Source organism: Gobio gobio, assembly GCF_949357685.1.
Source record: "Gobio gobio genome assembly, chromosome: 15".
In the NCBI taxonomy this organism is placed as follows: Eukaryota; Metazoa; Chordata; class Actinopteri; order Cypriniformes; family Gobionidae; genus Gobio; species Gobio gobio.
The window spans coordinates 24,054,702-24,074,391 of NC_137108.1; the positions used below are offsets into that span (position 1 = coordinate 24,054,702).

The window sequence follows — 19,690 nt, forward strand, 5'->3', positions numbered from 1 at the left end:
TGCAACAACAGAACTGTGCCGTTTGTTTTGCCAGCAGTCAACACGCGGCTGTATTTCAAATCGCTGATACACGCCCAATAAAAGTGTATTCACCGTCTCGGCCAATCAGAAGCGCCGAGGCAGGAACTCGCGCGTTCTCCTATTGGTCTGTTTAAAAATCGCCGCAAACACAGGACGATCCATTTAAATGCTCTCGCTCGAGTCACAAGGAGTTTGGATTAGTAGACGACTGAAGCATTTCTTTGATATCTGCTTTTTACACGTACATTTTTAAAACGTGACAGAAATATTTAATCTGATCTGTTGTGAAAGATAAAAGGAATACTTAGTGGACTGAGCGCGGAAAACGTTGAGCTTTTAAGGTGAGTTTGACTACTGAACAATGATTTTATATTGTTGGTAAAACGCTAACTGTTACATGGCACAATGTGCTTATTTATTTAATGTATTTTAGCCATTAACGCTTTGTAATGCATGCAAAAACGTGGTAAAAAATTAGTGTCTTATGGTTTTAACTACTCTTTTCGCTTCTTTCCACGCAAGTTTTTAATAAACCGTGCTCTTTTCATACAGAGTAAACATGGGTTCCAGTGAAAGCAAGATGTCCGAGGCATCAACACCAAAGGTGGACCCGAGCCAGCGGCCGAAAGCAGCGCGTGTAGCAAAGCTTTCAGACCCGCGTTCACCGTCCTGTGCTATCGACCGCACACCTATACAGGTACAACAAACATGCAACTTTTATCACAGTGTTTCTCATTAAAAGGCTAAATGATTTAGTTGCTTAACGATATCCCTGACTGTGAGGTGAATTTAGCCATTCTCATGTGCCTTCTGAGCGGAGCTGTGAGCAATGGGCAAAATAGTTGTTCAAAATAATAGATTTTATTTCCCTGTAGGTGGGTGTGGCCTACGCTCCTCTTCCTGTGGTGGAGTCAGTTGGGCCTGGGTTTGTTGACCCACGTTCACCCACGCCTGGCATTACTCGAACACCAATGAAGAGTAAGTGACGAGTTCTCTATTATGGGATCCGTGTTTCTGCATTTTTCATTCACGATATTTAAATATGGTAAAAAGAGCTCAAGCTAAGGGCTAATTAATATGCATTAGCTCAGCCCGCCCACTTCCGGAAATATCTTTTTCCCCATAAAGAGTACAGGCCATGAACCAAACCAACCATCTGTGAGTTGAATCACATTTTCTCATCCAGCTGTTTAACGTGCTTATTTAAAAAATAATACTTTTATATAATGTGGGCTGAGAACTTCAACAAATGCATATACTGTTGATTTATTAACAACCTCATAGTTCACAGTAGAGTCTTAATGGGTTTGTAATTTATTGTTAAAAAATCAATTTCCCTATGGAGAAAATGAATATGGTTTTTAATCCCAGAACCTGTTGCACTCTAGTGAACTCGCCGTCTTCAGCACTCGCATTTTTAAATTTGCGACTGAAGTAGTGACGCATCTTTTCTTTAAACAACTAAACGGGTGATTAAAAAAGAAAAGAGAATGCAGGGTGGGGCTTTAGATCTGTCCATCAGTTGTTGATTTAATGGAAGCAGATATGAATGTGAGCTTGTAGTTGATTGTTTGAAAGAAGTGGGAGTTGATTTATAAATTACGATTAAAAAAATGTACAAAAGATATTTTAAAAATGACCCTTATGGATGGATTAATAGTTCACAATACGATCAATAACAAGCATTTAGAAAATTGAAATGTGACTCTTGAAACTCAAGCTCCAATGTCTCCTTTACAGTGAGCGTCACATCTCTCGCTCGGCGGCTGAGTACCTTCTTTCTCCATGATGTCAAGTCTGGTGGCGACTCGGTTTCTCCGCTTCCTCCGGTCTCCTTTACCAAACACCCCAGCCTGTCCAATGGAGCTCAGCAAAATGACGCAGGCCCCAGAGAGTCCCTGCTCCCTCTGGTAAAAGCTCAGAACTCTGCGTCCCTCAGTAAACGCACAGATGCTGTGTTCGCCCCTGCGCCGTCCTCCCCTTCACTGGGCTACGGCTCCATATGCAGCAGCCCGTTTGTGTTGATAGCAGACGTGCAGATGGAGGTAGAGGTGGATACTGAGGCCTCGCTGGAAGAGGCGGAGGAGGCTCTGCTGCTTGGTGCTTCACCGTTAAGAAAAGAGCTCAGTTTGAGTCTTCTTGCGTGTCGTGAAGGCGTTTACTCCTCTTCTCTGGAGGAACGACCTCTGACTCCTCTTCCTCCTGCTGAGAGCCAAGCGAATGAAGATGATTCCTACGCAAACTTGTCAGTCGCACCACCGTCCACAGAGTCTGAAACGTCCACGCCTGTTGCTGAAGTTGTGACCCCGGAGGAAGCTGAGGTCCCACCCCAGACGTCTGATGAACAGGTTTGTTTTTGAGATTTTCGAAAGACCTTTCAATCAGGACCATGCATTGCTTGTTATTCAGTAGAGCTGCACAATTCATCTTTAAAAGATTGCGATTTCGATTCAAACCCCCACGCGATATTATTCCTAAATGACAACGAATTGGCTTTGTCTATTAAATTAATCCTTTGACAAGTACGTTCACAGCGAACATTCAAATCTGTGTTTGCCTGCCACTGACCCAGGGAGAGCAGTTGTCATGTGTAGATATGAAACGTCTTCACAAACAGTCTTTTCAAACGCACTGTATCACTTCTGGCTTACAATAATTCACATTATCACAGAAGTACCGGGAAGATTTCGGATAAAAATATTGTCTACAGAAGCAATCAAAATAAAATAAATCCCTTTTTAAAAGTAACTTGATGCTTTAAATAAAGATTGTATCAATTGCATTGCTTCACCAGTAGGTGGCGACAAGTGACCATTAAATGTATTTGTCATTTAATCATTCATTCTAGAGATTCGTTCAAAAACGGTTTCATCCAGTTATGAAACAAGTGAAGTCTTTATGAGTGAACCATTGAATCATTTGCTCAAACCATTTTTTCAAATAAATTAAATATTTAGCCGCAACCTTTGTCAACCTCTAATTACGTTTTTTTGTTTAGTTGTCTGTTCACAATCATGGCAGAATCGGGGTCTTAAAGGGATGGTTCACCCAAAAATGAAAATTGTCATTTACTCACCCTCAAGTTGTTCCAAAATTGTAAGAGTTTCTTTGTTGTGCTGAACACAAAAGATGATATTTTGAAGAATGTTTGCAACAAAGCAGAAAGAGCAACCATTGACTACCATAGTAGGGAAAAAAATACTATGATAGTCAATGGTTGCTCTATCTGCTTTGTTGCAAACATTCTTCAAAATATCATTTTTTGTGTTGAGCAGAACAAAGAAACTCATACAGGTTTGGAACAACTTGAGGGTGAATAAATGTTGACACAATTTAAATTTTTGGGTGAACTATCCCTTTAATTTTAAAAACAAAATTGTGATTCTCAATTTATCCAGAATCATGCAGCTCTAAAGGATGCATTAAATTGATCAACAGAGACTGTAAAGACATTTATAATTTTTTAAAAGATGCCCATTTCAATTATTATTTTCATTAAATGCTACTCACCCTCAAGTGTATAGGTGTATATGACATTCTTCTTTCAGACAAATAAAATTAGTTATATTAAAAATGTCCTGGCTCTTCAAAGCTTTATAATGGCAGTGAATTGTTGCCTCGTTTATGAAGTCCATAAAAGTGCATCTATCCATCATAAAACTGCTCCACACGGCTCCGGGGGGTTAATGAAGGCCTTCTGAAGCGAAGTGTCACGTTTGTGTAAGAACTATCCATATTTAAAACTTTATTTTTTAAACTATTGCCATACGCATCATTGATTTATGGCGAAAAAGTAACCCCTGACACATGCGTTTTGATGAGCGCAGAAGATGGAGCAACACAAAACACCGGGTTTTCTGCTGGAAGTTGGTTATTTTAGTCTATAAAGTTTTAAATATGGATTTTTTTTTTTTTTTTTTTACACGGACGCACCACTTCGCTTCAGAAGGCCTTTATTAACATCATTGGTTGAAAAAATACAGTAAAAACAGTAATATTGTGATATTACTAGTTAATGTAACTTTACTATTTTGATATACAGCCTTGAATCTTATATACAGCCATTAAATCTTACTGAGAATATAATTATATAATGTATAATAAATTATTAAACTTTTAGGTTTTCTTGTTGCCTTATTTTTTTAAATACCCTGCATAATTATATTAATCTCCCAGTTATTGCAAATTTATCAAATAATTGTATGTCTATTTTAAATGTATTAAATATGAAATGGGAATATAATACATTTGTTTTTAAAGCTTTAACTTCATAACTAAATATTTTTTGTTCGTGTTGGGACCAATGACAATTTCAGGGCAGGAGAAGTACTTTTATAGGCCTGTTTTGGCCTCAGAAACCATCCGTACTGTTCCCTGTGCGAGACTAAATAACGCGTGTCCCTCCTCCATCAGGTCACAACTGCACTTCCAGAGCCGTGCCATGAGCAGCCAGAGGTGAGCAAACCTCTCTCACCTCAACCGGCTGTTGCCTCCAACAAATCCAGCCCAGTGACCAGCGTCCAGGTCGAAATGGTCCAGTCTGGCATCCGTTCTCTGAAGTTTGACACTCGCAGCCCAAGTCAAGCCATTTTTAAGCCCCAGTGGTTGGGAGTGGGCTTCGGGACCGCTGGTGTCAGAGCACGAGGGGTACAGGGACGTGGAAAAATCTCTTCACCGCTCTCGAACAAAAACACAGCCACAAATGAGAATAACAACATGGTTGTGCGCGCCAAACAAAGGCAGAGAGGTGAGTGTGTCTGTTCACCATGTGGTTATGCGTCATTAGTCATTCTGCTAGTTTCTGATGCTGGTGGCAGATGCTCTTTACTCCAGTTTTTTTTCCAGTGTGCAAGACTTAGCCGCTATAGGTTTATGATTGATGAAGTAATATTAAACAAATGGCAGTTTGCAATATCAAGTAGCATAACAAACTTGATTTTTATACCGCTGGAAGAAACGAAAAGCGGATGACACTGGAAGCATCCCACATTCAAATTACAAATGGCTGTATTGCTCTTACCAGTATGTTAAAAGTAAGGTGGATAGAAGACAAAATGATAAATATGTATATTTAAGGGTTTTATGCACTTTTTTTCCCTGTGGTCATAAACTAGAAAATTGTGAGGTATTTGCTTGCATATTACAGAAAAAGTTCTGATTGGTGAGGGCAGATCGCCTCTGCAGATCCTGAGGGAGGCTAATTCACCCAGAGACCGCAACTCCCAGGTAATGGCACCGTTCTTAGTCACTACTTGAACCTCCTTTTACTGTAGGCGCCCATGTTATGCAATCACTTTCATCTGTTGTAAATGAATGGATCTTCATGTTTCTCATCAGATGAAGCTGAAAGTGTCCACCCCAGAAAAACAGAGATTCAGCCAGATGGACAGGAGAGCTCTGATTCTGTCCCTCAACAAGGAGAACGAGTGAGACAAACTGGGCACGCCAGGATAAACCCAGCCAACACTATGTGTATATACTACAGTTTTTATCCTTAAACTACATGATCATTCTGTTTTTCCTCTTCTTTGCTGTTTCTTTGTGTGTTTGTAAATAAACACTGTTTTTTAATGTAAATAAAATTAACATTTGATTTTAGTTGTTGTTGTTTTTTTTTGAGCTTATCTGAGGACATTAGATGAAACCATTATTCACACAAACATGCTTGAAAAGATTTAAATATTTGTCATTGCTCAAACCGTTTACAAAGCAAATGATGATAAAGGCGCAATATAATACTACTGCAGTTATTGAAAAAAGGTCAAAACTCTTCAGCACAATTTTGTCAAAGGTCTGTTTAACTCAAATGTCCACCTCCATTTTAAAAGCAGTGTTAATGATTCATTTGAACTATTTTGTCCTATTAAGAGTTATCAGATATTTGTCTAGGATCAGTGTTCTACTGTGCAATAGTTTGAAGAATTTGCTGATGAAAGAAGTCTATTATGCTCACCAAAGCTGCATTTATTTGATTAAATGCATTAAAAACAATACTGTTAAATTACAATTTAAAGGGGTCCTATTATGCCCTTTTACAAAGTCTTGATTTTGTTTTTGCGGGGTACTGGAATGATTTTGTGATTGACTGTTCAAAAAACAAACTTTTCACATATTTTACATTACAGCACCTCTCTCCAGTCTGGCTTAAACATGCCGATTTTGATGAAGCCCCTCCGTGATTGGTTAGCTGGCCCAGTGTGTTGTGATTTTTGGCACCGTTTAGTGCGTGTTTGGGAAATGTCTTTCCATAAAGTTTTTCTCTAGTGTAAATATTACAGATGGTGTCGATTTCAAACCAATTTAAAGGGTTAGTTCACCCATAAATGAAAATTATTAATTACTTACCCTCATGTCGTTCGACACCCATAAGACCTCTGTTCATCTTCGGAACACAAATGAAGATATTTTAGTTGAAATCCGATGGCTTAGAAAGGCCTCCATTGGCACAATGCACTGTACACTCTCAAGACCCTTAAAAGGTACTAAAGACGTCGTTACAAAGTCCATCTCACTACAGTGGTTCTACAATCATTTTATGAATCAACGAGAATAGTTTTTGTGCGCAAAAAAAACCTAAATAACGACTTCTATAGTGATGACCGATTTCAAGCTTCATGAAGCTTCGAAGCATTATGAATCAGTGAGTCGAATCATGATTCGGATTGCGTGTCAAACCATAGATACGGCGGAGTCTCTAACGTCTTCACCGGCGGCCATCTTGTCACAGGCAAACTTTCTGGCGGGCTCTGTGGTACCTGGTATAGGGTGAGTGATCTGCACGAACACAAATACTCTTATCTCGCTGAAATCTTGACGGATTTACAAATGGTTTGGTCTCTTACAAATGATATTAACGTGGTTGTAATTCTGGATGCTTGAACAAATTATGAATAATTATTCATAAGTATGCAGTGTCATAACTACATCTCTGACGTTTATAAAAAAACAAACAGTTTGAAATCGGTAGAAAATTGAGCAAGAGATGGTTATTTAGAAAGTACATGCACCATTAAAACAACGTTACGAGTGAGCAAGCTGACTGTGACTGCCAGGTGCAGACGTCGACCTCCATTGGCCAGCAGCGCGGATGAGACATCAAGCCTTTATTATGTACGGTATATCTATGGGTCAAACTGCTGAAATAGCGTGACTTTGGCGATCCAAACCGCTGAATTGACTCACTGATTCCTAACACTTCGAAGCTTCATGATGCTGTTTTGAAATCGGTCATCACTATTTAAGTCGTTATTTAGGGTTTATTTGAGCACAAAAACTATTCTCGTCGATTCATAAAAGGATTGTAGAACCACTGTAGTGAGATGGACTTTGTAACGACGTCTTTAGTACCTTTTATGGGTCTTGAGAGTGTACAGTGTTTTTTGTAATTTCCTTATACATTATAGATACTGTTATCCACAATTTAATTGTGATATTTGTCGGAAAACTAAGGTAATACAAACCGTAATTGATCGCAAAACCATGGTTAATCTTCCTGGGGCCTGTACCATGATGGTAGTTTAACAAACTCAGAATTTACACAGTAAGAAGAAAAAGAGCTGTCTATGAAAGAGGACAACTTACTACTTACTAAAAATCTTACTACGTCAATGCAAGTAAAAGTTATGAAGGTAGTTTAGTTGATATATAGAGAGGATTGAACATTTAAGCTCACATGTAGTAATTTCTAGAGCTTTATTTATTGATTTGAAAGCTTATTTGTATGACCTTTATATAGGCGGCTATTATAATTTTAACTAAGTGCCTATTTAATGATTGATTAACTACAATGATACATGTGTAATTGATTAAGGGTATAATAATTACAATCATAATCATTCATTATTACTATTATAATTATAAATAAGCATTGTTAAAAGCCAGTCGCTTTAGTCTTTAAAAACCATTTGCCAGACGCTATGTAGTGACCTTTAATGTGGAGTAGAAACAGGGGGAGTGACTTTATTGCATCAGAGGTGTGACACTTTGCTCACAGCTGATTGGTCCAATTTCAGTTTGAGATCTCTTATCCAGAACACAACCTGCCTGCCCTGGAGCAGGTTAGCTGTGGAGCGTAAGTTACTATGGAGATGAACACTGCTAAAAGCCAAACCATTTTAATGGTACTTAGAACCCTGGGTTGGCACAAACTAAGCTTAAACATATCTGGTTAGCCAGCTAAACCGGCTTCATGGTATAGGCCCCTTAGGAGCGGTGAATCGTCTTACAAAAGCAACAGAAAACAAGCTGTTCTGCATAAAATGTGCAGCACAGAGATACATGTTTGGGTTTTAATGTTCAGGAACAGTGTTTAAAAGAAAATGTAACCACTCTAACTTCGTCAGCCTTAGGATGTTCAAACAAATGAGTTTTGGAGACGTTGTGGATAAAACAGTGTCTCTCTGATATAGCGACAATGTTTTCTCTCATGTTTTTTTTGTCGCTTATTCCGTGGGCGGGGGTTATTTAAATGAGTAACATTATGACTTCATAAGAGCCGGAAGTTGTAGTCCATACGAGTCGTTCGTTGTACTTCTTGGAAAGTAGATTCTGTTAAATAAAATATCTCAGGCCCCGTCCACACGAAGCCAGAACTTTCCCTATCCGATCTTTTTTTTTTTTCTCCTCATTTCAAGAAATATCTGCGTACACACGAGAGCATGAAAACGGCTCAAAACGATGTAATATACATGCCAGGCCAGTATGTGGCACTGTAATTCTGCCACAGAAATACACTAAAAACAGAGAAGAAGAGTTGTGGCTAGAAGGGGTACGGCAACAGTCAGAGGTGAGGTAAAATCACACAATAAAATAACAATAAATAAATTTGCTACTTACCAGATGTGTTTTATTAACGCATACACCTACCCCAACCCTAAACATACCCTTACAATAATGCAAATACAGTAATTAAACAACGCAGTATTGATGTGCGCATGCCCAGTGCCCGTAGTTGTATTCCTTCAAGTCTTCCCCGCGCAGGACGTGGTGTGATGACATCACCGTTTCACAAAATATACGGATTGGCTGTATACACGAAACCGCAAGGGTGTCGTTTTCAGATTTATCCACTTTAGGACCCGGTTTCAAAAAATAGCGGTTTAAGTCTCCCAAAACGCCGGATCCGTGTGGACGAAACGCCAATACGATAAAAAATGTATACGTATACAGTGATACGCGTCTCCGTGTGGGCGGGCCCTCAGTTTGGGAGTGGAATTTGAGCTTTGCAACCTTGCAGATCCTGTTTATTCTCAAACAGCATTACACACTAACTAAAGTTGAAATTTTCATTTATTTTTGTAATGTCAAAGCTGAATTTTCATCATCATTCCTCCAGTCTTCAGTGTCAAATAATCCTTCAGAAGTCATTCTAATGTTGTTCAAGAAACTACTGCTGCTTAATATTTTTGTGGAAACATGCATGTTTTTACAGTATTCTTTGATGAATAGACAGTTCAAAAGAACAGCACTAATTTGAAATAGAAATATTTTACAACATTATAAATGTTTAATGTCACTTTTGATAATTTCCTCATATTGTAGTATGTAATATACACATTTTTTGCTTTCAATGCCATAAGATATAAGATAAAATTGTATAGGAAAATGAGTCAAGTTTGTCGGTAGTTTTTTATTTTATTGGCCCGAATAAGCAGGAAAAACAACATGACACTATCGGTGCACTGTCAAAAAAAATGAACACTAAACTTAAAAGAAAGTTTCAATCAGACAATCTCACTAAAACTCATTTAATCTATCTATAGTTTGTAAACCACATTTTTATAAAAGTGAAAATGTCATTCTGTGTAGACCTAAATTATATTCCCGATCTTGCGTAACTATTTTGGCAACCTCTGTCATATAGGTTTGATAGCACAGGATGCATTTAGATATCAGTAAGCTTGATTCAACTAGTGTTGAAAGACTTATTTCATATTTTATATAGTGATAATATGCTGTAACACGCCCTTGTGTTAATGACCCCATCCAAAAATTACCTCCCATATCACCAAATAGGTCATGGCTTGATAAATGCCCACTTTTGCAGTTAGCAGTCCCTGAAAAACTGTTTTCTGTTATTGCATGGTTTCTTTGACAAGACTATTCTACAGATCAAGCCCATCTCTAAAGGAGGTTTTCTTATTCACAATCTTTCTCGCTGTGACGGCACAACAAACATATCTCTTTCCCTCCCTACCTATACAACTCTATCCCATAGTCCGGTTTCAATTGTCCCCTTTACATTTTACCCTGTCGTTGACATATTCTGATTTTGTCTCTCTTTGAGACGGCGTTTTAGTTCCAGACCTTCAGAAAGCTATCCCATGATCCTGTGCAGCAGGCCATCCCATCAGGTGTCACGCCGATACAGCTCACTCTGTTGTCATGACCAGACAACACTCCTGTAAAAGACAAACACTATTTTGTTACAGATATTTTTGCATCTGATGTTTTTTGACCCTCTCCTCTTTCCAGTGACTCACCGACTCTCTCCGCCTTAAGCGAGTCCCAGATGTTGCAGTTGAAGTCGTCATACCCAGCGAGGATGAGTCTTCCAGAGAGAGAGGGAGCGAGGGAAGTCACTCCGCACATGAGGCTGGGGTCCTGGTACGTGATGAGCTCCTGGTCTGAACGCAGGTCGTACAGTTTGCAGGATGCGTCGTCTGAACCTGTGATCACTGCATTGCCATTGGGGAAAAACTGAAAAGTAACAGAGAGAAAAATTTATATAGAATATATAGCAAAAAAATAAAAAAAAAGGTTGTTAGTGTGTTGCTATGCAGTTGCTAGGTGGTTTCCAAGTTGTTCTGGGTAGTTGCTCCCTGATCCAAGTCAAAAGATCCCAACCCAATGGATGCATATGAAATCACATACTTCCCTACTATATAGTAGATACTTAAGAATATGTGGCAAAAGTAGTATGTCCGAATTCACAGTACTCATAAAAGAGTAGGCAATAAGTATCTGGATGACTTACTTCTACCAGCGAGATTCTAAAGTGTGCATACGATGGACACTATGAGGCCACAGGAGAGGATTTGTGAATGAGGACGAGTCCAGATTACATTCATACTATAGAACATACTTTTTTAGTGGTCTTGGAGTAATTACTTTTTCAAAATAAGTACCTACTCAAGAGAGTATATGATTTCAGACGCAGCCTAAGGACAGCCTCTAGAACAGGGGTGCCCAATCCTGTTCCTGGAGAATTACCTTTCTGCGAAACGCTGGTCAAACACAACCGAGGCGCTGTTTTCAACTAAAAACGGGAAACTTTTTATGTGTTTTGGCTGTTCATTTACACAACAACAGTGTTTTGGGAGCCTGAAAACACACATTTTTGAAAACAATACCGTCATAATCTCTGTGTGTAAACTATAAAAATACGCAAATTTGTGAAAATGATGACGTCCTGTGCATGCATATTAAATGTTTGGTCTATACACTCTAAAAAATGCTGGGTTAAAAACAACCCAAGTTGGGTTGAAAATGGACAAACCCAGCGATTGGGTTGTTTTAACCCAGCAGTTGGGTTAAATCCTTGCCCAACGTGCTGGGTAGTTTTATTTAACTCAAATATTGTTTAAAAATCGCTGTATTGCATGCTTAAAATGAACCCAAAGTATGTTGGAAATGAGCATATATTAAGTTTAATGAATAATAATTAAACAATAAACTTTTATTAAATTGCTTATTAATAAATGTTCTCCTTTTGATTATTATTGTTGCCTCTAGGAATTATGTGTCTAATTATTAATTTCCAAACTATTTTGGGTTCGTTTTAAACCAGCCATATAGTAATATTCAAACAATAGTTGAGTTAAATAAAACTACCCAGCAGGTTGAGCAAACATTTAACAACTGCTGGGTTAAAACAACTCAATCACTGGCTTAAAACAACCCAATTGCTGGGTTTAAAAAACTCAATCACTGGCTTAAAACAACTCAATCACTGGCTTAAAACAACCCAATTGCTGGGTTAAAACAACCCAGCTGCTGGGTTAAAACAACTCAATTGCTGGGTTAAAACAACCCAACCGCTGGGTTAAAACAACTCAACCGCTGGGTTAAAACAACTCAACCGCTGGGTTAAAACAACTCAATCGCTGGGTTAAAACAACTTAATCACTGGGTTAAAACAACCCAATCGCTGGGTTATAACAACTCAATCGCTTGGTTAAAACAACTCAATTGCTGGGTTAAAACAACCCAACCTCTGGGTTAAAACAACCAAAAAGCTGGGTTTGTCCATTTTCAACCCAAATTGGGTTGTTTTTAACCCAGCATTTGTGTAGGCACGTGACATCACAAACTACTGGCCTGGCATGAATAATACAGCACTTTTAAGCAGTTTCGCAGATCCGTGTGAATGTGGATCGTTTTTCTAATGGTGTTGTCTGTACAAGAAAAGTGCAAAATGAAAAACTTTGCAGTTTTTTGTACATTGTTGACCCCTGAAGTAGCTATTTAACTCTTTCCCCACCACTGACGAACATTTCCGTCTTTCTGTGTTTTCACTGTTATACGGTAGGGGGCGCTATGACATCTTCTGAAAGAGTACAGCATCTCCTGATCAAAACACAGGAAAAGAAGAAGCAAAAACAAGCGATATCACATGGAAGGTGGGTGCCATTTTGTTTTGCATTGCCTCTTTTTTCCTGGTTATGTTATATAGGGAGTTAGCTTAGCCTTTTAACATAGTTAGTTGATTTTATATAGGAGTTAGCTTTGTAATGTTTGTTATTTTGGCCTTGCCCTCCTTCTGAAGCTGATACCCCTTTCTGGACCTGGAGACAGAGGTTCCTCTGCTGTTGCACATTCATTTACCACCAAACATATATTTCTGTTGCGATCCTCCCCTAGACCAATTGGGTTCATAACATAAACATATGCATATGTAAAATAATGTGATCGTCAACGTTAAACAGCATATAAATCAAAACTGCCTAATGTTACTGAATGAAATGTCGACCCAGGAAGAACTATAGGACTGTGAATCTTTGGGGTCATCTAGTTGGAATCATCTAGTTGATGGACCGGATCTACTCCATCTGTGTTTTGATCATCATTCAACGGTTTTCTCTGCTTTTTGCTCAAGTTTTTTTTTTTTTTTATGAAACTTACCCACATTCAAGTGATGATAGAAAAATAATGCATGAAGCTAGAATAAAACCTTTTTTTTTTCAATTGTCCCTCAAAGACTGTCTTTGAAGAACCAGGACTCTCACAGTCTTTGAATATATGAGGTAGTCTCATTTTAAATCTGTGATTTCTAGACCTAGAAAAGTCATGTAAATTAATTCAAATTGTAAAGCTTGTTGACAATGTTGTTGTTAACTAATGAAAAAAGTTTTTGATACCTGAAATAAAGCTGAAATCAAATAAAATATATAGATTTTAAACATTAGATGGAAAAACTTTAAATCCTGAAATAAAATAACTTTAATTTGAATAATTTAAAATGACTAAATCTGAAACTAAAATAAAGCTAAATAGAAATAAAAAAGACAAAAGCATATTTCTCAATTTTTTTTTTAAATGCTCATTTAGTATTATTTATATAAATTCTTTAAAATACTATAATATTAATACAATTATAGTATTTATCAAAATTTTATATTAGCTTTTTTTTTTTTTTGTAAGAATTTATATAAATAATACTAAATGGGCATTTTTATAATGTGTATACATTTTTCTAGATTCCAAACTCTATATATTTAGCGGTAGAAAACAACTTATCCAGTAAATGATGAACTGGGGCCTTATATATTGTTGTCGACAATGGGGAGCCTTGGAGTCAAAAAGGTCTTACCCCAATGGCGTTGATGTCACTCTCATGTCCTCCAAAGGTCTGTCTGCACTGGCCGTCACGGATGTCCCACAGTTTGGCTGTGTAGTCACAAGCTCCTGAGATGAAAGTGTTGAAGTCAGGGGCCACACCCAGAGACATACAGTCTCCCAGATGGCCAGCGAAGACGGTCTTCTCCGTTCCTGTCTCAATGTCCCACAGAAAACTGGGAAAATGTCAGAGGTAAATATTATTTAAGAAAGTAAAATGTGCTGATCCGAATACATCATTTGCTCTCTTAGTTTATAGCTCTTAGAAGTCTAAAGTGAATGTACCAGGTACAGTCTCCAGAGCTGGTGATGATCTCAGTGTCACTCAGGAAGCGGCAGCAGGACAGGTACCCTGATCGACACAAATAAACCCAAGACCGAGATTCAAATAATATACCGGTACATTTAAAAAAAGTTTAAGACTTAAAGTTTAAGACTTAACTTTAAACTTTAAGACTGTCTGATGTAAAATATAGCATGTGTATTGCTAACTGCTTCTTATATTGGTCTGCACGAGAAGTCATTCTCACCTGTGTGTGCTGCGAGCTCACGCATGACCTTCACGTTACCATCTTTGCCCTTAAGGTTATAGATGGAGCACATGTTGTCAAGTCCTCCACATGCCACCATGTTTCCTGAAGGTGCGTACGCACATGTCATCACCCATGAGGACTTCAGGGGGATTGCATGCACCTAGACCACAGTAAGAGACAATAGTTTGTTAATATTCCACAGATTAAGGCTCACTGGCAAATGGTAATATGTACATTTGGCCTCATTCAACCATAATTAAATTTATTTTCGCATTTAACTAATTGGTTAAGGCCTGTTGCTAACATGGCGTTAAAAATTCAATAAACAAACTAACTAACTAATAGGTTAATGAGCTAGTTCACCCAGAAAAACATTTTTTGTCGTTATTTACATTGACTTCCATTGTATTTTTTTGTCCATATAATGAAAGTCAACGGGAACCGAAACTGTTTGGTTACCAACAGTCTTCAAACTATCTTCTTTTATGTTCCACAGTACAAAGAAAGTCACAAAGGTTTGGAATGACATAAAGGTGAGTAAATAATGACATGATTTACATTTTTGGGTGGACAATCCCTTTAACTGATACATTTTGTTATATATTATAGTAATAGTGTTATCAAAATGTTAAAAGTGTCATCAATTAGTCTAAAAGAACACAAGACGATACGAAAATGTTTTCCGTACCAACTGACATTTTGAAAATACGAACACATGAATCATGAATCTGGATAGTTTTTTATCAGACTGGTTTTGTGAACGATTGACACAAAAATTTACACAAAAATAACCTGGCAACTTTCTCTCATTCAAGACTTTATTTCTCCTAACTGCGATGATTGTTATCACTCGTAATTGCATGATTACATATGTTCCGTTATCAACTGTGAGATTTAAAGTCACAATTGAAAAAAATAAAAGGCACAGTTATGAAAAATTGAGTCAATTGTGAGACATAGAGTTGCAATAGCACTAAATTAAATCAGAATGACTTTGGTTTATTGTAAATATGTGGCATAAAGCAGCTTCCACATTTTCAAAAGCAGCTGAAAGCGTCTCAGCCCTGCATTCGTGCTTAAATGTCATTTAAATACATCTCCCTCTTGCACACAAATGTGACCACTGGCAGATACTGATTTTCTTAATAGCCTTAGCCAGAAACGATTTGCATTTAAATGTACGTGACTGCAGCTCTAAGTTAAAGCAACAGATTTTGTCATTTATTACATCTGTAACAATTAATAATGATAGGCTCAACGATTTTTAGCCTTTTTGTAGTTTTTTTGTACCTTATTGGTGGAGTAGCTGTCCCATACAATCAGTTTACCGTCCTGAGACGCACTGACACACAGTCTGAGAGAGAGAGAGAGAGAGACAAAAAGAATCAGGTTAGAAAATAAATGTTAGGGGACCACAACAGTGTTATTTTAGTAATATTTATATACAAATATGTATTAATATTTTTTAATTTTCAGTTTTTATTTAAATTTTCTTTTGCCATTTCTATTTAGCATTAATTATTTATTATTTTAGCGCTTCAACTTTAGCTTATTTCAGTTTGTTAGTTACCAAATTTTCAGTTTAAGTTTTTCATCTAATTATTATATTTTATTTTAAATATCGAAAACCCCAACTGGTGAAGAACGTCATATTATGTTAAATGTAATATATTTAAGATTACAGTTTTGATTATAAAAGGGAACACATGAATACTAAAATCTATATACTAAACACTTATGACTTCTTATATTTTACTACTTATTCATACTTATAACCAGAACAAAATGCATAAATGTACAGTTATGAGAAAAAAATATATAAAAAGACTTCAGCATTAATTCAGTGTTTATCCCAAGTGAAATTACAAAAAATCTGGGTTACACTTTATTTTAAGGTGTCATTGTTACAGTGTAATTATATATGTAAGTACTGAGTAATAATAATGAACTACATGTACTTACGTTTGGATTAGGGTTAGCGCATAATTTACTGTTATTACTATAGTAATTACATGTAACATGTAACAAGGAGATTAAAATAAAGTGTTACCAAAATCTGTAGAATTGTAATCACTTAATCACAATTCAGACCTGCCCCGTTAATGCATCTGAGTCAAAGATATGTACCGGTATCCATCTGTTTACATAATAATTTATCATTAATTTTATTTTGCCAAGCGCAAGTCTATTAAAATGACATCAGTATCATGTAAATGTGTGTATATAGATGTGCTTGTACATGTGGTACAGCATGTGTTGCTTTTATTTGCATATAGTCTAGATGGAAGCCTTATTGTGTTTACTTTGAGTCTGTCCCCCAGTGCATGGCATAGATTTTGGCCAGATGTCCTCTCAATGTCTTCCTGGTCTTTAGCTGGACACGTCCCACAACAGCTGTCCCTGCCGTATGATCCTGCATCGTGAGGTCCTGCACTGCTTTACGGGCCGCCTATAGAGCACAAAACATACAGATATTACAGCTGATCTATAACTGAGAATGAGTTACGTAAATGTTTGCGAAGTATCAAAACTATTGACACTAACAGTGATTTCATCCTTCAGGCTCTCTGCCTCCTTTCGCAGTTGCTCCATTTCACCCATGGCAACGGTTGTCAGGCACGGTCACCCACAGATACAGACAGGAAGTGAGGTCAGTAGATCCAAGAGAATGCTGGGCAAAACTCCTAAATGTGAATAATATACATTTAATTGTTACAATAATCATGACAGCGCAATTTGTTTTACTGCTTGTGGGAAGAGCTTGTTGTTGTTGCTTTCACTGTGATATATCTTCAGTTTCTCCTTCAATAGCTATTTGCAATTCAAACTCCCTTCGACCTGGTTTGCAAATCCTCACAAATAAGGATGCATGCAAAACTTCACTTGTACCACCACCACAAACATGCAAGGGTGTAATGAGTCAGAGTCAAGCATACTGACGCACAAGAAACTGCTTTATTAAATGTCCATACACCAGCTCTCATATAGAAAGATATTACACACATAGATAGTTTAGTTCATAAATACAGTACATCTATGACACATTCATTTTTGGGTCCAAATACTTAACAGTGTAACAATTATAAGATGTTGTAATATTCTCGAGCCCTCACAAACAATTAAAAACGATAATAGATATTTTTTAGCTGAAAAATAGATGACAGTATTGTCATCTATTATCATTTTTCGATGGTTAACCCCGGTTTTCTTTTATAATTAGAATGCTGTCAGGCGTATTAAAGAAAATCTTTTTTGCGAGTCATAAAGCATACCTTTACGTTATATAATATCATGTCTTACCTTACAAAGGAAGATTAATGTAAGCTATTTCCTTTTGTTGAATTCTTTTTTTGAGTCTTTCTCTATCTCCCGAGCTCTCATGACCAAATGACTTTTGCCTAACATTTGTTTGAGAGGAGAAAGCAAGGGAACAAAGGGTGTGGATGGGAGAGAGGTGGGCCGGTGGGAGGGAGCTGTCCCGTAAAGGACATCAGTAAATAGTTCCCGTTCTGGAACTCAAGGTAAACTTCATACCTGGATTGTTTGTATTTGACATCAGTGTGAATTAAACGGCTAGGTAATGTAATTACCAACAAGACTGTGAGCACCAAACGCCATAACCAGAAAGAGATAATGAGAGAGAGAGAGAGAGAGAGAGAGAGAGACAGACAGGAGAGAGTGAGTTTAAATCCACACTGCTGAGATTTTAAGGGAGGCCTTTTGAATCAAATCTGCTCTCATCCGATTATTGACTGCTCTTTGCATCTGGATAAGAGCTACAGCGGAGATGGGGAGGGGGATAGATGGATAGAAACAGAGAGAGAAAAAGCTAGGAATGGGTGTGAAAGTGTGGCCTAGCCATCATTTGAATTTTATGCTTGCTTTGTTAATAAAGCAAGCATACTATTATTCAGTAATATCCCAACTTTTTATGGTTAAAAAAAGTCCTTTAACTATTTATACAGAACCTAAAAATGATTTATAATGTCTAGCTGATCATTTACATTCAGTATACTATGATAAACTACTAGGTCATTGGACATAATCATTCTTTGTAATGTAGAGAAATTATTCATTATAATTTTGTACCAATATCATTGATATTCCTTAGCTTCTGATATCTTAAAAAACATTTATACTGCCTAAAAATGAAAAAGAAAATAATTACAAATAATTGTTGCTACAGACAAAAAAAAAGCTTCTATTTTTATGGATTTAAAGCATACAACTGATTGATGTAAAGTGGATATTTCCAAAGTGGATCATAATCTTAATTTTGCCATATTCATAAGATAAAACTAAAGCAGTAGCAAACAAACACTAAATATAGAAGTGAATAAGTGACCCCATCACTTACCTGTTCCTCTTGGATGTTTCTCCGCTCTATTTGTGTTTCTTATTCCTGTCCAATTCTCTATCCACTTGCCTTTTCTCGGGACAATGTTCATTCAGGTTTTCTGCTTTACGCACCTTCTGATCCCTCTCTCTCTCTCTCGCTGTGTAAACGCTGTGATGCTTTTGTGATGGCTAGATGAGGATTGGAGGGGATGAAGTGAGATCAGGGCTGAAAGGATAAAGCCTTGGATGGAGAGAGCGAGAGGGAGGGAAATCTGTTAGGAGAGGAGAGTACAGGGAGCAAAAGACAAGAGAAATAAATAGTGGAGACAATCAGGTCATAGGGTCACATGACAAAAAAGCAGGTGTGTGAAGGCCCAGGTGAGGGGGCAGATAGGATGAATTGTACTTTTTTTTATTTTTTTTTATTCAGAGGATGCATATCCATCCATTTCCCCTGTTTAGAATATAATAATATCAATGCTGGCTAAGTTTGCTTTGAGGTTAATAGTTCTCAGCTTAGGTTTTAGTCACTATAATGGACTGAAAAGTATGGAACTAAGGCATTGGTGATACATCCCTAAACTCTGAACATGTTCCAGAAAAACCAAAACTTTTTTAGATGAGAGTCATGGCTAAAGAGGCCTATTAGTCACGAATGAGCAGGCAGAATATCCACAACATTCTCATGTCATTTTGATGCAAGGAAGCTGAAAACAGTAAATAATGGATTGGGGAGACATTTCTATGTATGGAATGATGAATGGTTTCAGATCACTGGGAGTTGGTGTTGCGTACACCTTTGTGGAAACTGTTTGAGTGAGCATGAATTTTGTGGAGCAAAAGAGCTTAAAAGCCTGTGAACATTTAAGGCTTTGCTTAAATCAATTTTAGTGTCCTGATTTAGAACTGACAAACTATCATTATCATAAATATAACTCGTCCTCCCCCACATCGCCGAGCCA

The 19,690-nt window shown here is 37.4% G+C and overlaps 2 protein-coding genes across 3 annotated transcripts; one reads left to right on the plus strand and one right to left on the minus strand.

Moving 5' to 3' along the window:
- The first annotated feature begins 107 nt into the window (after positions 1-107).
- On the plus strand, positions 108-5,618 carry cdca3 (cell division cycle associated 3). Its single transcript, XM_079837800.1, has 7 exons — positions 108-362; positions 574-718; positions 897-999; positions 1,762-2,369; positions 4,435-4,768; positions 5,168-5,247; positions 5,359-5,618. The coding sequence occupies exons 2-7, from the start codon at positions 581-583 to the stop codon at positions 5,449-5,451; spliced, it is 1,356 nt and encodes a 451-aa protein (XP_079693926.1). The 5' UTR covers positions 108-362; positions 574-580; the 3' UTR covers positions 5,452-5,618.
- A 3,674-nt stretch (positions 5,619-9,292) lies between these two features.
- Positions 9,293-19,018, minus strand: gnb3a (guanine nucleotide binding protein (G protein), beta polypeptide 3a). 2 transcript variants are annotated; one of them, XM_079837685.1, is made up of 9 exons: positions 18,748-19,018; positions 16,935-17,074; positions 16,694-16,839; positions 15,681-15,744; positions 14,388-14,550; positions 14,143-14,209; positions 13,832-14,033; positions 10,503-10,719; positions 9,293-10,421 (listed from the first exon to the last, which is right to left on the minus strand). In XM_079837685.1, exons 2-9 carry the CDS (start codon positions 16,989-16,991, stop codon positions 10,315-10,317), a joined length of 1,023 nt encoding a protein of 340 aa, XP_079693811.1. In that variant the 5' UTR covers positions 16,992-17,074; positions 18,748-19,018; the 3' UTR covers positions 9,293-10,314. The 2 variants fall into 2 exon arrangements, with proteins under 2 accessions (XP_079693811.1, XP_079693812.1); XM_079837686.1 differs by lacking the exon at positions 18,748-19,018 and adding an exon at positions 17,691-17,801.
- Between the last annotated feature and the right edge of the window lie 672 nt (positions 19,019-19,690).